This window comes from Dendrobium catenatum, unplaced genomic scaffold (assembly GCF_001605985.2).
Source record: "Dendrobium catenatum unplaced genomic scaffold, ASM160598v2 fragScaff_scaffold_146, whole genome shotgun sequence".
Taxonomy (NCBI): domain Eukaryota; kingdom Viridiplantae; phylum Streptophyta; class Magnoliopsida; order Asparagales; family Orchidaceae; genus Dendrobium; species Dendrobium catenatum.
This window is the reverse complement of record NW_021318608.1, coordinates 1,205,641-1,224,591: the sequence shown is the minus strand read 5'-3', so window position 1 is coordinate 1,224,591 and position 18,951 is coordinate 1,205,641. Positions and strand designations below refer to the sequence as shown.

General features: G+C 31.9%; 1 protein-coding gene across 2 annotated transcripts in view; it reads right to left on the bottom strand.

The window, feature by feature from the left end:
- Positions 1–9,409, bottom strand: part of LOC110093231 (BOI-related E3 ubiquitin-protein ligase 1) — a 48,350-nt gene extending 38,941 nt beyond the window's left edge. The window contains exons 1-2 of one of the 2 annotated variants that reach the window (XM_020818048.2): positions 9,134–9,409; positions 8,025–8,148 (exon numbers count right to left, since the gene is read on the bottom strand). In XM_020818048.2, coding sequence (XP_020673707.1) covers positions 8,025–8,130 — 106 coding nt within the window. In that variant the 5' untranslated portion in view covers positions 8,131–8,148; positions 9,134–9,409. The remainder of the gene's footprint in view (positions 1–8,024; positions 8,149–9,133) is intronic. The other variant, XM_020818047.2, reaches the window with a different exon arrangement.
- Between the last annotated feature and the right edge of the window lie 9,542 nt (positions 9,410–18,951).

The following is an 18,951-nucleotide window of genomic DNA, read 5'->3' as shown; positions in this document are numbered from 1 at the left end:
TGAAATGTGAGTAATTTCTTCACTGATTGCTTCTAGTCAAGTACATACAAGTCTAAAGATGGGTGAGTTTGTTTTCTAAGCAAAGTTAGAAGCAACCAAAGAGAAAAGTGATGATATAAATTCCATTCCTGTAGTAATGAAATTGTAGATGTATTTTCTGAGAAATGGAAGGAATTATCTCATGAGAGAGAGGTGGAATTTTCACTAAATCTTTAGCCTTGAACAAATCCAATTGTGAAATCACCTTACAGAATGGCAACCAAATAATTACAAGAGTTGAAAAGTCAGTTGGCTGAACTAATTGAAAAAGGTTTTATCAGATCCCCAGTTCATCTCCTTGGAATGCACTAGTATTATTTGTTAAAAAGAATGATAGTTTTATGAGACTCTGTATAGATTACAAAGAATTAAATAAGGTGATAAAAAAAATAAGTATCCTCTTCCAAGAATTGACGATCTATTTGATCAGTTTGCAGATGCTTCTGTATTTTTCAGAATTGACTTGAGATCAGATTATCATCAGGTTTAGGTGAAAGAATGTGATATTGAGAAAATTGTTTTTGGCATCAGATATGGGCACTACAAATTTTTGGTTATGCCATTTGACTTAATCAATGTCCCTGTTTTATTCATGGATATGATGAACAGAATTTTCAGATCTTATATGGATCAATTTGTGATTTTGTTTATTGATGACATTTTAATCTATTCCAAGGATGATAAGGATCATGCAAATCATTTGAGGATTGTGCTATAATTACTGAGACAACATAAATTGTTTGTCAAATATTCTAAATGTGAGTTCTAGTTAAAAGAAGAATTCATTTTGGGACACATTATCAGTGGAGAAAAAATATCAGTAGATCCAGAAAAGATAAAAGCAGTAGTTGATTGGTCAAGACCAACAAATGTAATAGAGGTCAGAAGTTTCTTAGGATTGGCAGGTTACTACAAGATATTTGTTAAAGGTTTTTCCCAAATTATTTTGCCTTTATCTAAGTTAACCAAGAAGGACATTAAATTTGAATGGATTGATCATAGTGAGCAGAGTTTTCAAGGGTTAAAACAATGTTTAACAACTGCACGTGTTAAAAATTCCTTCTGGAACTGAGGGATTCCAGTTGTTCAGTGATGCTTCTCTAAAAGGGTTGGGTGAGTGTTGATGCAAAATAAAAAGATTATTGCCTACGCTTCCAAACAGTTAAAGTCTCATGAAAAGAATTATCCAACTCATGATCTAGAATTGGCTGCAGTAGTACTTGCATTGAAAATTTGGAGACACTACTTATATGGGGTAAAATGCAAAAAGTGGTATCATAGGTATTTACAAATCATAAGAGTTTGAAATATATTTTGACTCAGAAGGAATTAAATTTAAGGCAGAGAAGATGGCTAGAATTGATAAAAGATTATGATCTTGGCATCCAGTATTGTCCGGGCAAAGTTAATGTAATAGTTGATGCATTGAGCAGAAAGTCTTGAATACATGTGAATTGTATGTTGACTAATGAAGGAAAATTGATTAGAGAAATGAAAACCTTATAATTGGAAATCAAAGTAACAAAAAAAAGATCCAGTTAGCCTTAATCAAATGACAATGCATACTTCGTTGGAGGAAAGAATTAAAGAAGCTCAGAAATATAATACTGAATATTAGAAGTTTATGGAGCAAGTACAATCAGGAACAAGAAAAGATATTAGCATTGATAATCAGGAAAGAGTTAGGAGCAATGGACATTTATGGATACCAAATGAATCAAATCTGGTTCAAGAAATTCTATTTGAAGATCATAATTTAGGTTATTCAATTCATCCAGGAAGCACGAAGATGTATAAGGATTTGAAGACCTTATTTTGGTGGACAGGAATGAAAAGAAATGTGGTAGATTATGTAACGATGTGTAAAAAAAAAGTCAAGTTGTTAGGGCGGAACACCACCCAGTGGCCTGTTGCAATCTCTACTCATTCCATAATGGAATTGGGAGGAAATAGCTATGGTCTTTGTTGCAGGATTTCCCAGGTTAAGGCAATGACAAGATAGTATTTGGGTTGTGATCGTCAGACTATCAAAGTCTGCACATTTCCTTCCTATTCGTCAATTTGATTCAGTGGATAAATTGGTCAAATTGTTTGTGAAGGAAATCATCGGATTACATGGAATTATTAAAGCTATCGTATCAAATAGAAATCGATGTTTTACATCCAAGCTATTGAAGGATATTAATGAAAGTTTGGGCACTAAATTGAAGTTTAGTACTGCTTTTCATCCACAGACAGATGGTCAATCAAAAAGACTGATTCAGGCGTTAGAAGAATTGTTAAGCTTATGTATATTGGATTTTGGAGGTAGCTGGGAAGATCATATTCCCTTAATAGAATTTACTTACAATAATAGCTACCAATCCAGCATTAAGATGACTCCATATGAAGCTTTATATGGTAGAAAATGTAAGACTCCCTTGAGTTGGTTTGAAGTTGGTGAAAGGCAGTTAATGGGTCCACAGGTAGTAGACCAAGCTACGAAAAAGATTCGTTTAATCAGAGATAGACTAAAAGCAGCTCAAGACCGCCAACAGAAATACTATGATCCCAAGCATAAAATGATAGTAATTGAAGTATGATATTTTGTATTCTTAAAAGTGAGACCAATGAAAGGTGTTTTTAGATTTGGACAAGGTGGGAAACTTAGCCCAAGATACATTGGTCCATTTGCGATTATCGAAAGAGTGAGATTAGTAGCTTACAAATTGGTTCTAACTGCAGATATGTTAGACATACATAATGTTTTTCATGTTTCAATGCTCAGAAAGTGTATTACAGATGAAAGTCAAAGAGTTCCTCAGAAAGATATTGAACTTCAAAAAGATTTGACTTATATGGAAAAACTTGAAAGGATTTTCGAAAGAGATGTTCGTAAATTGAGAAGCAGAACAATTCCCTTTGTAAAAGTAAAATGGAAGTATAGATCAATAAAAAAGACTACATGAGAAAAAGAAACTAATATGAGACCAAAGTTTCCACATTTATTTGTAAATGTATGAAAAGCTAAATTTCGGGACGAAATTCCATTATGGAGAGAAGATTTGTAAGGTTCTATTAGGTATGTTTTGAACTAATAAAATTAAGAATAAAAAGTTATTTCTAAACTTAATTAAAATATTCTGTTATGTTATGATTATTAGATAAAATAGTTAAGAATTTTAATTATAATTAATAATTAGTTATTATTTTTATTGAATAGATGTTTCTAAAAGTCGTTTTGAAGATAAGATGACGTGGAGTAGTGTTAAGTGGGCCCTCTATATTGCCGTGGAGTGGGAAAGAATAACCGCATATAGCAGTTTCACGCAGGCCCTCAGAGTGCAAAAAAATTCGGATATTTCCTGTAGCAGAAATCGCTGTTTTGTTCATGTAGCAATAGGCGGAACAATGCTGATTTTCCCGTAGCTTGGTTCAGTGAAATTCAGTGCAGTTCGCAGAAGCCCTTGTAGAGGAAAATCGGCACATGCAAGGAGGGGAATTGGCAAGTACAGGGAGTAGTGGCAAAGGAATTATGAGGCTGTTTGGCTTAGTGTGTAAGAGCAATTTTAGTGAGAGAATTGTGGCTGTGGAAGATCTTTGTTTCGTAGTGGAGTAAGAAACCAAAAGAGTTTTGTTTTCATAAGTAAGGTGTGCAATTTAGAGGAAGAAGAGAAGGGAGAGAAGGAAATTAATTATAATCAAGAAGGCTAATTCAGAACACATTAAAGTGAAATGTTCTTAAACTTGTTTAATAAATAGAAATGATTTTTCATTCAAATTTTCAAGTATGAATGACAGGATGCATAATTTATTCATGTAAGGATAAAATAAGGTTCTGTATGTTAATCTAAATGTTTTTCTATTTGATACTGTTTTGAAAAGATATCAATTTTCTTGTTTATGGGATGCAATTGTAATTGTGTACATATTAGAACATAAATGATTATGGAAGCATGCATCAAAACAAATATGAGCTATGATTATGGAAAGAATATTAAATATCGATTTAAACTAAAGTTTGACTACATATGATGCATGATTTACAAGTGTAGTTGGGACAAAAGTGTTCCCAAATATGAGACTACCTTGTAAGTGGGGCAAAATGGACCCCAAAGTAAGACCTGCATAGCTGCCATAGCAGGTGGGGCAAAAGAGACCTCTATAATATTCAATGACGATAATGTCAGGTTTACCTGGGCTCCATTGAATATGTATATGAAAAAGTATCCAAATCTTTCAATGTGTAAAATTGATATTCAGTATGAATTGAAGAGAAAATAAAGGTTAAAAATCAAATGAAATTTTATGAAATTGTCTTTAGTAGTTTAACTTTTATTTATGTTTTTATGATCAAGATTTTATAGTCATGCAAGTTAAATATTATTTAATTTTGCATAGCTTATTGAGCCTCATAGCTCATAACTCACCATTATTTTCTTACTGGCTGTTGTTACAGGAAAGGGAAAAGAAAAAGTGGAAGAAGACTAAGTTGCAAGTATTTAAATCAATTCTATGTTAATGTTTATCTTAGTTATGAATTCTGCTCTTGAGGTTAGTAAGCAGTTAGATGTTACATTACTTTGGACTTATTTGAATTTCCTTAGTGACTCTGTAAATATGTCTTTGTGAGAATATTTAATTTATTAGATGTTTCTGTTTAATGAGATGAATGATAACAGTTGGATGTTTTATGAAGACTTCCAAATGTTTCAAAAGTATCATATGATGTATTGATTTAATTATGAAAATGTTATGTTTATATTGTAATTCTCTATGTATTGTTAAGGGGTACTGTGGGGTGTTACAATACTAGTAGTATTTTCATTAGGATTGTACCAATCTACTTCATTCTAATGGTTACAAATGACTCTCTAAAAAACTATTTTATCTACTATCATAAACAACAACATCAAGCCTTTATCCCACTATGTAGGGTCGGCTATATGAATCCTTTTCCCCAATTATGTCCTATTAAGAGTCAAATTCTCATTTAAACCTAATAAAAAAAAGGTCATTTATAATATTTTTTTAGGTCTACCTCTATCCTTCTTAATATAAGTCAAATCTAATACATCTACTTTCCTAACCGGATCAAAAGACTGTCGTTTTATATGACCAAACCATCTAAGGCGACTCTCTCTAATCTTATCTTCCATTGGAGCTACTTCAACCTTTTCATGTATATGTTCATATCATATCATATCTCTAAGAATAAAGTCACTCATCCACCTGAACATACTCATCTCTTCAGCACTTAACTTTATATTATGCTTCTCTTTTAATGGCCAACATTCAACACCATAAAGCATTACAGGTCTCACCACTATCTTATATAATTTTCCCTCAAGTTTGAGAGGGATTTTTCTATAACACAAGAAGCCTGATGCATTTCTCCACCTCAACCATCCAACTTAAATTCCCCATCTATTTCACCATCACTCTGAACAATAGACCCAAGATATCTAAAACGTGTACTTTTATTAATGACTCGATCGCCCAAAGTCACAATCCCCCCACTAGATCTATTATTATTAAAATTATACTCCATATATTCAATTTTAGATCTACTCAAACGAAAGCCTTTAGACTCTAAGGTTGACCTCCATAATTCAAGTTTACCTTCAACTCCCTCTCTAGCCTCATCAACAAGAAGAATATCATAAGCAAAAAGCATACAACAGAGTACAACCTCTTGAAAATGTCTAGTGAGAACATCGATGACTAAAGCAAAAAGACATGGGCTTAAGGTTGATGCTTGATGAAATCCAACTGAAATGGGAAAATACTTGATCATACCACCTTGTGTTTGAAAACAAATACCAACTCCTGCATACATATCCTTAATGACTTGAATATAAGAATTATTAAACCCTTTTATTTTTTATAACATTTCAAAGCACTTCTCTTGAAACTTTATCATATGTTTTTCTTTAAATCAATAAATATCAAATGTAGATCCTTCTTATTCTCTCTATATTTATCCATCAAACCTCTTCATAAATTTATAGCTTCCATAATTGACCTACCCGGCATGAATCCTAACTGATTTTGAGAAACATTAGTATCACGCTACAACCTATGCTCCATAACTTTCTCCAATAGTTTTAAAGTATGGCACATTAACTTAATTCCTCTATAATTCACACAATCTTGTGCATCACTTTTACTCTTAAAAATAGGAATCAACACACTCATTTTTCACTCATCTAGCATCTTTTAAGTTTTCTATCTACTATCATAAAAGACAATAAATACTATTCTAAATTTTTTTAGGGATTACTCTAGAATGAATTTCTAGCATCTTCTTTAAAAAATTATTCTAAAATGTGACCTCCATTTAAACAACAAAAACCCAAAAAACAATGGGCCAAAATTAGTTTTAAGTTCCAACATAAAATAGTTGTGGAAAAATCAACTCTTTTAAAAGTTGTTGTGGGTATAATATTTTTTTAAGTCAAATAACATCTTTCTTAAAGCTATCACACTCTAACAAATCTAGTTCTCAAAAGTAGCTTCCCATCAAAGAATTTCTAAAAAGCAAGAAGAAAGCAGTAGCTGAATGAATATTTGGCGGCAATCTAAGCAAATAAGTAAGAAAACTACCCCAAACATACCCATAATGGTTTATAAATAGGGTCACATATGAATGTAAAAATTAGTTATTGGATAAATAAAATTAAAATTCCTACATATGTGTGTAATGTTGGATGGGCTACATATAGGGGGGTGCTTCTCCTTGTACAAACATAAGGCCAAGATTAATATTTTGATTCTCTCTCTCTCTCTCTCTCTCTCTCTCTCTCTCTCTCTCTCTCTCTCTCCCCCCCCCCCTTTAGTAATTGGTTGCGAGAGTGTTCGACATTTGGCTAAGTTTGTCACATGTCTTTTTTGTTATATGAATCTTAATCACTGTGAAATTTTATATTAGCTCCCAAATTTTTTGTAGAATTTTGAATTTTGGCTACCTATAACATATCATTTGAAGCAAATAAAATATGTTTCTTATTTTGCATCAAAATATATTATTTTTTGTTAAAATTACAATTGGTAGATTGCAAATTGTAGTTTTATGTGTCTCCTTGTGTATGTCATCATAGTTTGTATTAGCAAACCCTAGATGTTAGGATAACTTGCATCGTGTTGTTTTCTTGATTTCTTGATTCAAACAATGACCACTAAATTCAATGGAGGCAACCCTAACAATGAACTAATTCCGCCCTCTATATCTATAAAGACACATTAATTTGGTTGCCAATATACACTCCCCATTGAACTAGTGTGAAAATGCAAAAAGAAGGCAAATATGTCTAACAAATATTCAAACTTGAAGAAATATTTTGCTAAGACAAAAATTGAGAAAAAAAACTATCTTGTAAAAGCAACAAAATATTAACTGATAAATCTAAATTTGAAAAAAATATCATCCTTATTGAAAAATGAAGAGAGGAAATCCTGTTCTATGGATAAGTCATTAACATTCACCTTTGTGAATGTTCTGTGCAGTTTGGTTAATCTCAAGCACTAGAGCATCTAAATCCCTAAGTATCTGCCATGCATATGATACTATTTTAGAATATAAAAGCATCCAAATCTTAAGCCCATATAAACTTATGTATTCACAGTAATTTCCATAAGATGCAACACAAATATTCAAATATATGAACGGACTCATTTTCAATGAACCAGATTCTGTAAAAAAAAAAAAAACTGGCACTTCTGATTAATATTTTAACAGATAACTAAAATCAAAACATAGAAGTTCAGAGCACAATGGAACCACCAACATTTTACAAAGTGTTGCTTCTGACCTCAAAATAAACAGAACATAATCACATATCAGACACATCATAAAGAAAAAAAAAATCCATAACCAAATTCCACCAACTTCCAAAATCAAATAACTTTTATGAAGCTTGTCATTCTTCCATAAATCAATCCGGAAACCTACAAACAAAATTAAGAAAAGAAGATGAAAATAATAACACTTGAGAAACTTTACTTACTATTCCCAAACAACCGGAGCTGCGTGGATGCATTAGAATCATAATATAGTGAATTATCCTCCAAGAAGAATGGAAAAACTTGATTGGCAGTATTACCTCCAAGCATGTCTCCTGAATAACAAAGCTTAAAAAGGAATAAGAAGAAGGATAAGAAAGCAGTAAATCATGCTTATTCATGACCAGTGCTATAAGAAGTTCATCCAAACTTCAGAAAACAAAATAAAAGGAAAAAAGAAGAAGAAGAAGCATAGTTCCTTAAATCCAGTACTTAGCACACGGATCAATTATCAATATGAGGTATAACTGCATTAAAATAAAGGGAGAGTTACAAACATACCACCTTATACTACTCTATTTACATATTTAACACATGAAACTTTAATATTACATACATAACACTCATAGTTCTTTTTCATGTCAAATATGAGTGATATAAATGAAATATATTAGTGGTAGGAAAGAAATAAAAGTGGTATAAAATAAGATAGAGAGGTATGCATGTAATATTAAAGTTTAGGGTGTTAGATATGTAAATAGTATGTTATAAAGTGATATGTATGTAAATTTTCCTAAAATGAATATAACTAATCATGAATTAAGGTACTAGAACATGTAGAAATAGTGGGTAAGAAGGAAAATAACAAGAAAGCAAATTTATTTCAGTGCATCGACATTATTTCCTGCTGCGTAGTGAGCATGAGCATTAAAAAAAACAATTAAAGAATAATAATAATAATAATAATAATAAGAGGCAAATCGGAGGCCCTAGGATCACACCCATACTATCAAGGCAAAGCAAGCACCTAAGCAGTTAGAAACAAAATCGGTAAGATATAGAGTGACCAAGTCTCATGAAGCTAGGGCAAGAAACAATCCAAGCAAAGCTTTCTTTTCTCCCATTACCGACACAGTAAACAAAAATCAAGCCTGACCAATAGACAAAATCAAACCTGGCAACGGATCAGGAGACTAGTTTGCAAACTAAGAAACATAAGGAAAATAGAAAAGGAGCCAATATGATAGCAACTTATCATGAAATGCAAAAAGAAAAGCACAATAGAAAACAAAAACAGAGTGGAAGGTAAGTTGAGATCAGCTTTAAGTTTCACCTTCAGGCACCGATCGATCCAATTCCCACAAATTATCAAAACGCCAAAACTTCACAGATTTCCCAAAAAGTGGAAATTTATTCTCGCAGTATACCGATCATGATTTATATTGCAAGAACCTCAAGTTTCCCCGAGATCCGATGCCGAGTGAAACCGCCCACTCTCTCTCTCTCTCCACTTTCTCCAGCAACTATGGCTTCGGTTTTCCACCGGGCCACTCCAATATTTTTTCCATAATTAAAAATATAAATTACGAAATGACATATTTAGCCTTACATCATATTGAAATAGCGCCCTCCAGTGAAGCACAACGCGGTCTTTTATGTTCATTCGCCGTCGGATTTCCAAATCTGCCAACCATTCAGAGCAATATTGTGAGATTTTTTTTTTTTTACGAGAAACTGAGGGAGTATTGTTTTAGGTTAATGAAAATTCCGGTTGATCTAGTATGTAACCCACATCAATTTATACAGGTCAATATTTAAGGCTTTTACTATTTGTCAAGAGATTCGAACCAGGGACCTAGACTTTGCACAACCAGCTCTTCACCACCCGGACAAGCAGCGGTGGGTGTGTGAGCATCTCCTAGTAGATAGAATCGCAATGTCGTAGTAGATTGTCAGATGGACGGCATACAAGTGCTCAGTTGTTAGCTTGCGCTATGTTTTTCTTTTTTTTAAGTTGAGGGGTAAATTCAATTTACTAAATTCAAAATTTAATAATAAAAATTTAAAATAATTTTAAATTCATTATCAGTGTTCAAATTAGACTCAATTAGAACAAAAATTAGAGAATTATTATATTAAAATGAGAATTTGAAGAGAAATAATTCATATTGTTGGCCCCATATAATGAGATAGAAGCTTGATCTTAAAAAAATTTTGTAATGGTATAATTTATGGTTCTTTAACTAACTTCTTACCTGCGCATCTTTGAACTCTGCACTCTTTATTCATTTAACTTCATAAATTTTTTTATTAATAATTACTTTTATTATATTATGGTTGACAAATTAACATATATTAAACATTTTGATTTTATATACTCATAATATAAATAATTAATCAATTGTACCCGCCATTTATTTTTTTAATTTTTGAAGAAATATACTAGAATGTTTATTATAAAAAAATCATATATTGTATTCATGGATTGTTTATCGAAGTCTATTACAAACAAATCTAGATCAAATTGATTTGAATTCGAACATTTATTCAAATTGGTTCAATTTCATAACTTCAAACCTAGATACAAACCTTTATTTGAACATATCCTTCTTCACACACATTTGTCCCACGAAAGATCCTGAACAAGTTCTTTTACATGTAGTCAATCTCATAGGCCTTCCATGGTCCTACGATGCATTCTCCAACAAGCTCCACATGTGACTTCTCTTCTCTTCACATGCTCACGATGCCATCAAAGCCTACCCTTAGCAAGCTCCAATTGCAAATTTCTACTTACCTTCACACACCTTCATCCGATGATGCCTTCTCGACTCATGTAGCCAGTACAGTTAATGCCTCTAGTGAAATCTCTCATCATGAATTTCCCTTCTTCTTCACATGCCCGTGGATGCCTTTGTAGTGAACATTTGAACCAAAATTAGAACAATTGTATGAATTCAAATAACTTCTAAAATAGCCTTAAAATTCCAAGGCTTATTTTTGTAATAGGAGTCTTTTAATATCCCTTAGAAATTCTATGAATTATTTTGAAGGACTATAGAGAGTTGGTGGAGTGGGTAGGGTCAACCAAACCATGAGAACCCATCATGGCCAAAATCTCAAAGACTTGAATCGAGACAACTAAGGTTTACATATAGAGAGAATAATAGAAATGAGAACACTTGTACATGGTGTAGGAATGTCAAAAGTATTGATTTGGAGTTCTGGTATTTCCTTAAGGGTTTTAAGTTAGGGAATTACTACTCATAGCAAGATTAGTTGATGTAAGTTTTAATTGAGTCGATTCGGCATATGGCTTCATTTATTAGAAATTATCATTTGTAAGATGGTTAAAAATACTAAGAAGAAATGTATGGAGATTTTTTTTTTTAGAATGATTTTTGGTGGGGAAAAAGAGGGAAAATTTGATACTAGGACTTTTAAACCTATATTAAGGTCAACTTTGAAAAACTCTGCATGTCTTCTTATTCTTCCAAAGGACATTCTTTGCCATGGATTATTATAGGGGATTAGAAGAAGACTATGGCTAAGCTTAATAAACAAGTGTAAAAGAAAAAATTAGTCACAAAATCAATAGCCTCACCAAAGGGACCCTCAACTACCAAGCTCAAGATATGAATTATTTATGTCATCAATCCAAATTTTTAATTTAAAAATCAACATTAATTGTTTTTTATTAAAAAAAAGAAATTTAAAAGTGTATCCCCTTGATTTATATTTAAAATTAAAAATCTTCAAATGGAGGGGTTATTTTCATATTGTAGGAGATGCTTGGGTGGTTTGAGTGATATGACATAACCACCCCATTCTTTTCATAAAGAGTAGAGTGAGAATAAAAACTTTGTTGGCATCGAAAATTTTTTAACCTTCCTTTAGTCTGTTGCAATTTAGAAGCTCGATCTTATATTTTAATAATTACAAATATTATTTGATGATCATTTACTTATTCCTTCTTTATACATTGCATTTTTCTTATGTGTCACTAACCATTTCAGGTATAACATACACTAAGTAGAATTAAAGAATCAAGACTCAAGTGCTAGTCAAACCTTAGTTTATCTTGGATGATCTATGATTTGATTGAACTAATCATGCTGTACAACATACATCATATTGTACAATCATAGATGATAATTGAACTAATTAGATATCACAATCTAAGTATCATACTATACGATTAGTGTAATTATATCAAAAATTATGATTTTTTAAGATCCCACTTTATAAACTTAATATCAAAGGCTTAAGAGCTAAGAAATATTGAGATAGTTGCTATTTAGTTTTGCATATTTGATATGCTTTCAACTTGTATGTTTTTTATGATTTCAAATATTATTGTTTTGATTATTATTTCTCCTAACATATTTTGGAATAATTATTTTGCTCTTGTGTGTGCTAACATTTCAGGGAAATTATACTCCGTATTGTTGAAGACTTCAAATCAAGATCAGTTTAGAGTATATTGTAATTGAAGTCTGTATTTCTCATTTTATTGAGTCTGAGATAGTGTGATTGTAATTGAGTAACTGAGCACACACACACATTGGGGGAGAGTTTTAAAATTCATATTTTTAAATTGATCATATAGTACGATATTACTTTGTACGGGATGATCTGGTCAGTTGTTTTCCCCATCAAGAAATGGAACGAACAAAAATGTCAAAAAATTTTCTAAGTATAGTTAGTACGTACGATATTTTTGATCGTATTGGGATGAAGGCCTCTATTTTTTCCTCGAACGAAGATCATACAGGATGATATTTTTTTATTGTACCAGGATGAAGGCCTCTATTTTGTTCAGAAACAAAGATCATACGGGAAGATATTTTTTATCGTACCAGGAAGAAGGCGTCTATTTTAGCCAGATACAAAGATCGTATGGGATGATATTTTTAATCATATTGGGATGAACATCTCGGTTCTGGTTTCATTCATTTTTTCTTGACGTTTAGTACAAATGAACTTTAAAATTTTTTTGTTCGTACGGGACGAACATAGTTCATAACGGACGATGATCGGGTACGAAATAATTTTGTTCTGATTCATAATGGGTTCATACATAATAATATTTGACCTATTCATACGTACGAACATACGATCATATAGGACGATCATGTACGTTCACAATTGAAAATTTCAATTTTATAGACGATTTTTTGTGTCTTTTATACAAAAGGGTCCACAAAAACTGATCTTAAAAATCTTGTCTTCGTGAGTCTTCAAGGCAATTGTAAAAGAGAGTATGAGAGAGTGTTTGAGTGAGATTTCTTGCAAGTAGAGTGTTAAGGGTTCACAGGGTTACTCAAAGGTAAGAATTTATTTGCAATTGTTTGTTATCACTCTTCCTCTTGTCTTTCTAGATTGCTCATGAGAGGATCTTCGGATAAGATCTGATTCTCTGTCGATACTTGGGAAGTGTGAACAGATGACGATTCTCTGTCGATACTTGAGAAGTGTGAAAGGACGAAGGTTCTCTGCCTACACTTAGAGAGCGTGAACAGCGAAAGGTACTCTATCTATACTTGGAGGGTATAAAAGGACGAAGGTTCTCTGCCTATACTTGGAGAGTGTGAACAGCCGATGGTTCTCTGCCTCACCGGGGATTGGTAGAATAGAGTTTTGCAAAGGCTTCTCCGCCTTACTGTGGGGGTAAAAGGAGAGGCACTTGTGGTAATAGTGCAATATCTAAAAAGGGAGTCTTTAGGAAGTAGATGTAGGTCGTGTTTGACCGAACCACTATAAATTTGTGTGTCGTTTATTTTTTTCCACTGCAAGTTACTTTAATTGTGTGGTTGAAAATTTTACTTTCAAAATCTCAATTAACTTACTACTAATCGTTAACTGGTTTCTACTTTTTAAATCCAAGAGAAGTAATTTTTTAAAGTATCAATTCATACACCCTCTTGGTTAGTCTTAGGATATTAACTTAGGTTTAATAACCTATTATAGAATTAATAAGTGGTATCAGAGCTTCATTTCAAAATCATAAGTTTAGACTACTTTTTGATTAACGAGCATGGCTACATTTAGAAATCGAAACACACTAGAAGGTTACTCTATAATTAGACCTCCTTTGTTTGACAACATATCTTTTAATTTTTGAAAAACACGCATGTCAATATTTTTATAGTTACTAGATTATTGTATATGGATCTTAGTTCAAGAATGGTATACAAAACCAACAAGATTAGTTGATGGTGTTAGAGTTGAAACACCCTTTGTAGATTGGACTATAGAATAACGTGACTTAGCATAACTTAACGCAAAATATTTAAACTATATCTTGTATGCACTTAAGTCAAAAGATTACATGCAGATTTCCACTAGTAAAAGTGGAAATGGCATGTGGGATAGACTCTGCATTACTTATGAAGGGGAAATGAAGTAAAGCAATCTAGAATGAACATCTTGTTACACGACTATGAATTATTTCGCATGAAATCCAATGAATCTATTTCTGACATGTACACAAGATTTACTTTAATTGTCACTTCTTTACATGCATTGGGTAGGGAACTAACGAACGCTAAAATGGTTAACAAAATTCTTCGTTGTTTGCCTACTACAAATGATGCTAACATAACTGCAATTCCAGAGTTAAAAGATTTAAATGTTTATTCTGTTGACAATATTCTTAGATCACTAATTATTTATGAGCAAGGAGTGAGTCAAAGAAAGATTAATGTATCTGAATAATGAAAGGAGAAGAACATTACACTGAAAGTGGAGGAGTCGATGAGGACGATATAGCTTTGATGACTAGACAGTTTAGAAGCTTTCTGAAGAGTAAGTAGAAGAGAAGCCAACATTGGAGCAAAGGTAAGTTTAATAGGAATGTTAAAGTTTCTAATAATGTGATTTGCTACGAGTGTAGGAAACCTGGACATTTAAAGTCAGAATGCTCAAACCTAAAAGCCACTCCTAGCAAGGAGAAGGCAGAGGAGAAACCAAAAGAGAAGAAGGGCAAGAAGAGATTCCAAAGAGCTTTTTGGGTGGACTCGACTTCGGATTCATCAGAAACTGAAAAGGATGATGAAGTCACTAATTTGTCGGTCATCATATATAGTCAGATCAAGAAGATGAATGTGACTTAACCTATGCTGAAAATTTGAAAGTTTCTGAAAGGATTCATGATGTATATAAGAAGCTAAAGAAAATGCATGTTAGTCTAAATTTAGAATTATAAGAACTGCATAGAGAGCATGAAATACTTAGGAAAGATTATGCATTGATAGATAACAATCACATTAGCTTACTTGATAAATTCGATAATTTGAATAAGGAGAATAAGATTTTGAAAACATCCTATATAAAATTAGAAAATTAATTAAAAATGTTTAAGGATGATTCTGAGAGTAGAGAGCATTATTTAAATTTTAATAAAAATATTTTGGAAGATTTAAACACTTTTCTGAAGTTGAAAGTAAAGGCTCTCGAGAAAAATAGAAAATCACCAACATTTAAAGATTTCACTAGTCCTATTTTATATCAAAAGTTTATACAACCCAGGAAGAAATAGAGTAATTATAGAAAATTGAGAAATTTATTTATTGGAGTCAAATATTATTCTTGTGACATGTTTGGATATATAACACACACATGTACTTTGGATACTCATTTAGCGTGAAAACCTAAGATGCATAAACCTAAACATATCATACATGCATCTAGTTTTAATTTGCCAAAAGATGAACCCAAACTTGTTTGGGTTCCCAGGTCTGACATTTGATAGTTTTGTAGGAACGCTCTCATACAAGGCCTCGTGAGAGCATTTGGTATATGGACAGCGATTGCTCAAAACATATGACTGGAGATACTAAGCAGTTTATATCGCTGGAAGCTAGAAGTGGAGGCAGTGTTACACTTAGAGATAATACCACTAGGAAGATGGTTGGATTAGGTATGCTTAGAAATTTTGAGAATTTTTTCATTGAAATTGTGCAACTTGTATAAGGCTTAAAGCATAATCTTTTGAGTATTAGTCAGCTATGTGATAAAGGATACAGTGTAAATTTTTTTTCATATTAGCTGCATATTAAGCCTAAATGGTAATGATGCTTTGCATGGCTTACGGGTAAATAATATTTATACGCTAGATTTAAATTGTATCAAAACTCCTACTGCTTTTTGTTTTAAAACTATTTCTGATGAGTAATAGCTATGGCATAGGAGACTTTGTCACTCTAGCATGAAAAATCTAAGGAGAATTACCCAAAAGAACTTAGTGAGACGTATACAAAAATTAGACTTTTCTAAGGACCACCTTTGCGATACTTATTAATTAGGAAAATAGGTGAAGTCCTTTTTTCAATCCAATAAAAATTTTATAACTAGTATGCCTTTGGAGATTTTATATATGGATCTTTTTGGATTGGTTGGAATTGTAAGTCTAAAAGGGAAGGTATACGGATTTATTATTGTAGATAATTTTTTAAGATTCACTTGGGTTAAATTCTTATATTATAAGAGTGAATCATTTGAGGAGTTTAGGGATTTTTCAATTTGAATTCAGAGAAAACTAGGATGTTAAATATTAACAATCCAAAGTAATCACGGTGATGAATTTGAAAAAGAAAAAATTGAGGATTATTATAAAGAGAAAGGAATTGATCACAATTTTTCTACTCCTAGAACCCCTCAGTAGAATTGGGTAATCAAAAGAAAGAATAGAACATTAATAGAAGTGCTCGAGCCATGTTGGCAAAATATTCATTTTCTAAATATTTTTTGGCATAAGCGGTTAGTACTATATGTTATATTCTGAATATGATGAACATTAGATCGAAATTGAATAAAACGCCCTATAAGCTTCTTAAGAGAAGAACACCTAATTTGTCACATTTGCATGTTTTTTGATGCAAGGTGTTCATACATAATAATGAAAAATCTACCTTAGAAAAAATTTGATCCAAAATCAAATAATAGAATTTGTCTTGGATACTCTAATATTGAACAATCCTATAGAGTATTTAATAAAATAAATTTGGTAGTTGAGGAGATCACATATGTTGTATTTGATGAATCTGGAATTTTAAAAGAGTCAACTTTGAAAGAGGATGAGATAGAAAATAACTCCCAAAAGATTAAAAAGATCATTTTGGATGAAAACTTGGAGATTAAAAACTCATTGCCTAGAGATTTTCTAAAAACTACCCAAAGGAATTGATTATAGGTGACCTAGTGAGGGTGTTAGGACTAGGCATGGACTAAGCAAAGAAGTCAATCATTCAGCCTTTATTTCTACGACAGAAATCCCAAATATAGATCAAGCACTTTCAGATGAATTTTGGCAATGTAAGAGGAATTAAATCAATTTATAAGAAATGAAGTTTTGGGAATTAATTGCAAGGCAAAAGGATCAAAGTATAGTTGGACCTAATGGATATTCAAGAACAAAATAAATGGCTCAGGAGTAGTTAGAAATAAGGCTAGATTGGTGGCTAAGGGATATAATCAGATTAAAGGAATTGATTTTGAAGGAATCTTTTGCCCCTATAGTGAGACTTGAAGCAATTAGGGTTTTGTTAACCTTTGCATGTTTTAGAGGATTCAAATTATTTCAAATGGATGTTAAAAGTGCCTTTTTGAATGGGGTGATTCAAGAGGATGTTTATGTTGAACAATCTCTAGGTTTTTAAAATTCAAAATACATAAATCATATTTATAAATTGAAAAAGGTATTGTATGGATTGAAATAGGCACCTAGGACTTGGTGTGAGAGATTGAGCACATTCCTACTTGATAGATCTTTTGAAAATGGAAATGTGGACACCACTATCTTTTTTAAGAAATTGAGAGATAATATACTCATTGTACAAATTTATGTTGATGATATCATCTTTGATTCTACAAATAAAAATTTTTGTGATAATTTTTCTAAAATAATGAGTAGTGAATTTGAGATGAGTTTAATGAGAGATTTAAGTTACTTTCTAGGTTTTAGCATTAAGCAGATTGAGGAAAGAACATTTCTTAGTCAGTCGAAATATGTTAAGGACATCCTCAAAAAGTATGAAATGGATAATGCTAAACTTATTAGTACACCTATGAGTTTCTCAATTTAGTTGGATAAGGACCCAAAGAAAAAATCTATTGATCAAAAGAAATTTAGTAGAATTATTACATCTTTGCTTTATTTGATTGCTAGCGAACCTAATATTATATTTAGTGTTTATTTGTGTGATAGATTTCAGTCAGATCCAAAAGAGTCACATTTGATAGTAGTGAAAATTATTTTGAGGTATCTCTTAGGAACTCAAAACTTAGGGATTTGGTATCCTAAGTTCAGCTCTTCATTTAAAATAATTGGATATTCAGATTTGAACTTTGCATGTTTTAGGGTTGATAGAAAGAGTACATCTGGAACATATCAATTTATTAGAAAACTTTTAGTTTCTTGGTCTAGTTAAAAAAAGAATTTTGTAGCCCTATCTAGTGCTGAAGCTAAATACATCGCCTTAGTAAGTTGTGTGGCACAAGTTCTTTGGTTGAAACAACAGTTGATTAATTTAGGATTTATAATAGACATAATTCCAATTTATTGTGATAACACTTATATCATTTACATTTCAAAAAATTCTATTCAACATTCTAGAACCAAACATATAGACATAAGGCATCATTTTATAAGGGATAATATATCCAAGGGAGAAATTAAACTGAATCATATTTCAACTGAAAGTCAACATGGTGACATTTTTACTAAACCACTTGTTGACCTCATTTTTGTATGAGGTCACTTGGACCGATCCTGACCTTAAATCAATCTGATCTCCAAATCAATTCAAACTCTAGGATCCTCCTAGAATCCTGACCTTAGGATCCATTCTAGATCTTAGGATTCTTCTAGACTTCAGACCTTAAGATCTATTCTAGACCTTAAGACCCTTCTAGGAGTCAGACTTTAGGATCTACCTAGATCATAAGTCAATCCATACATATAATCAATCAAATCCAAAACCCAATCCAAATCCAAAATTTCAAACCAACATCCAATGCTAAAAGGCCAAGTCCTAAAGGCCTTTTTCAGCAAATTTTCAAACATTTCAAAAACTAATTAAATGACCTCCGATTCAGAGTCTGTCAGTTGCATACTGATGGGACATGTCTTTGGAGGAAACCCTTAAAATT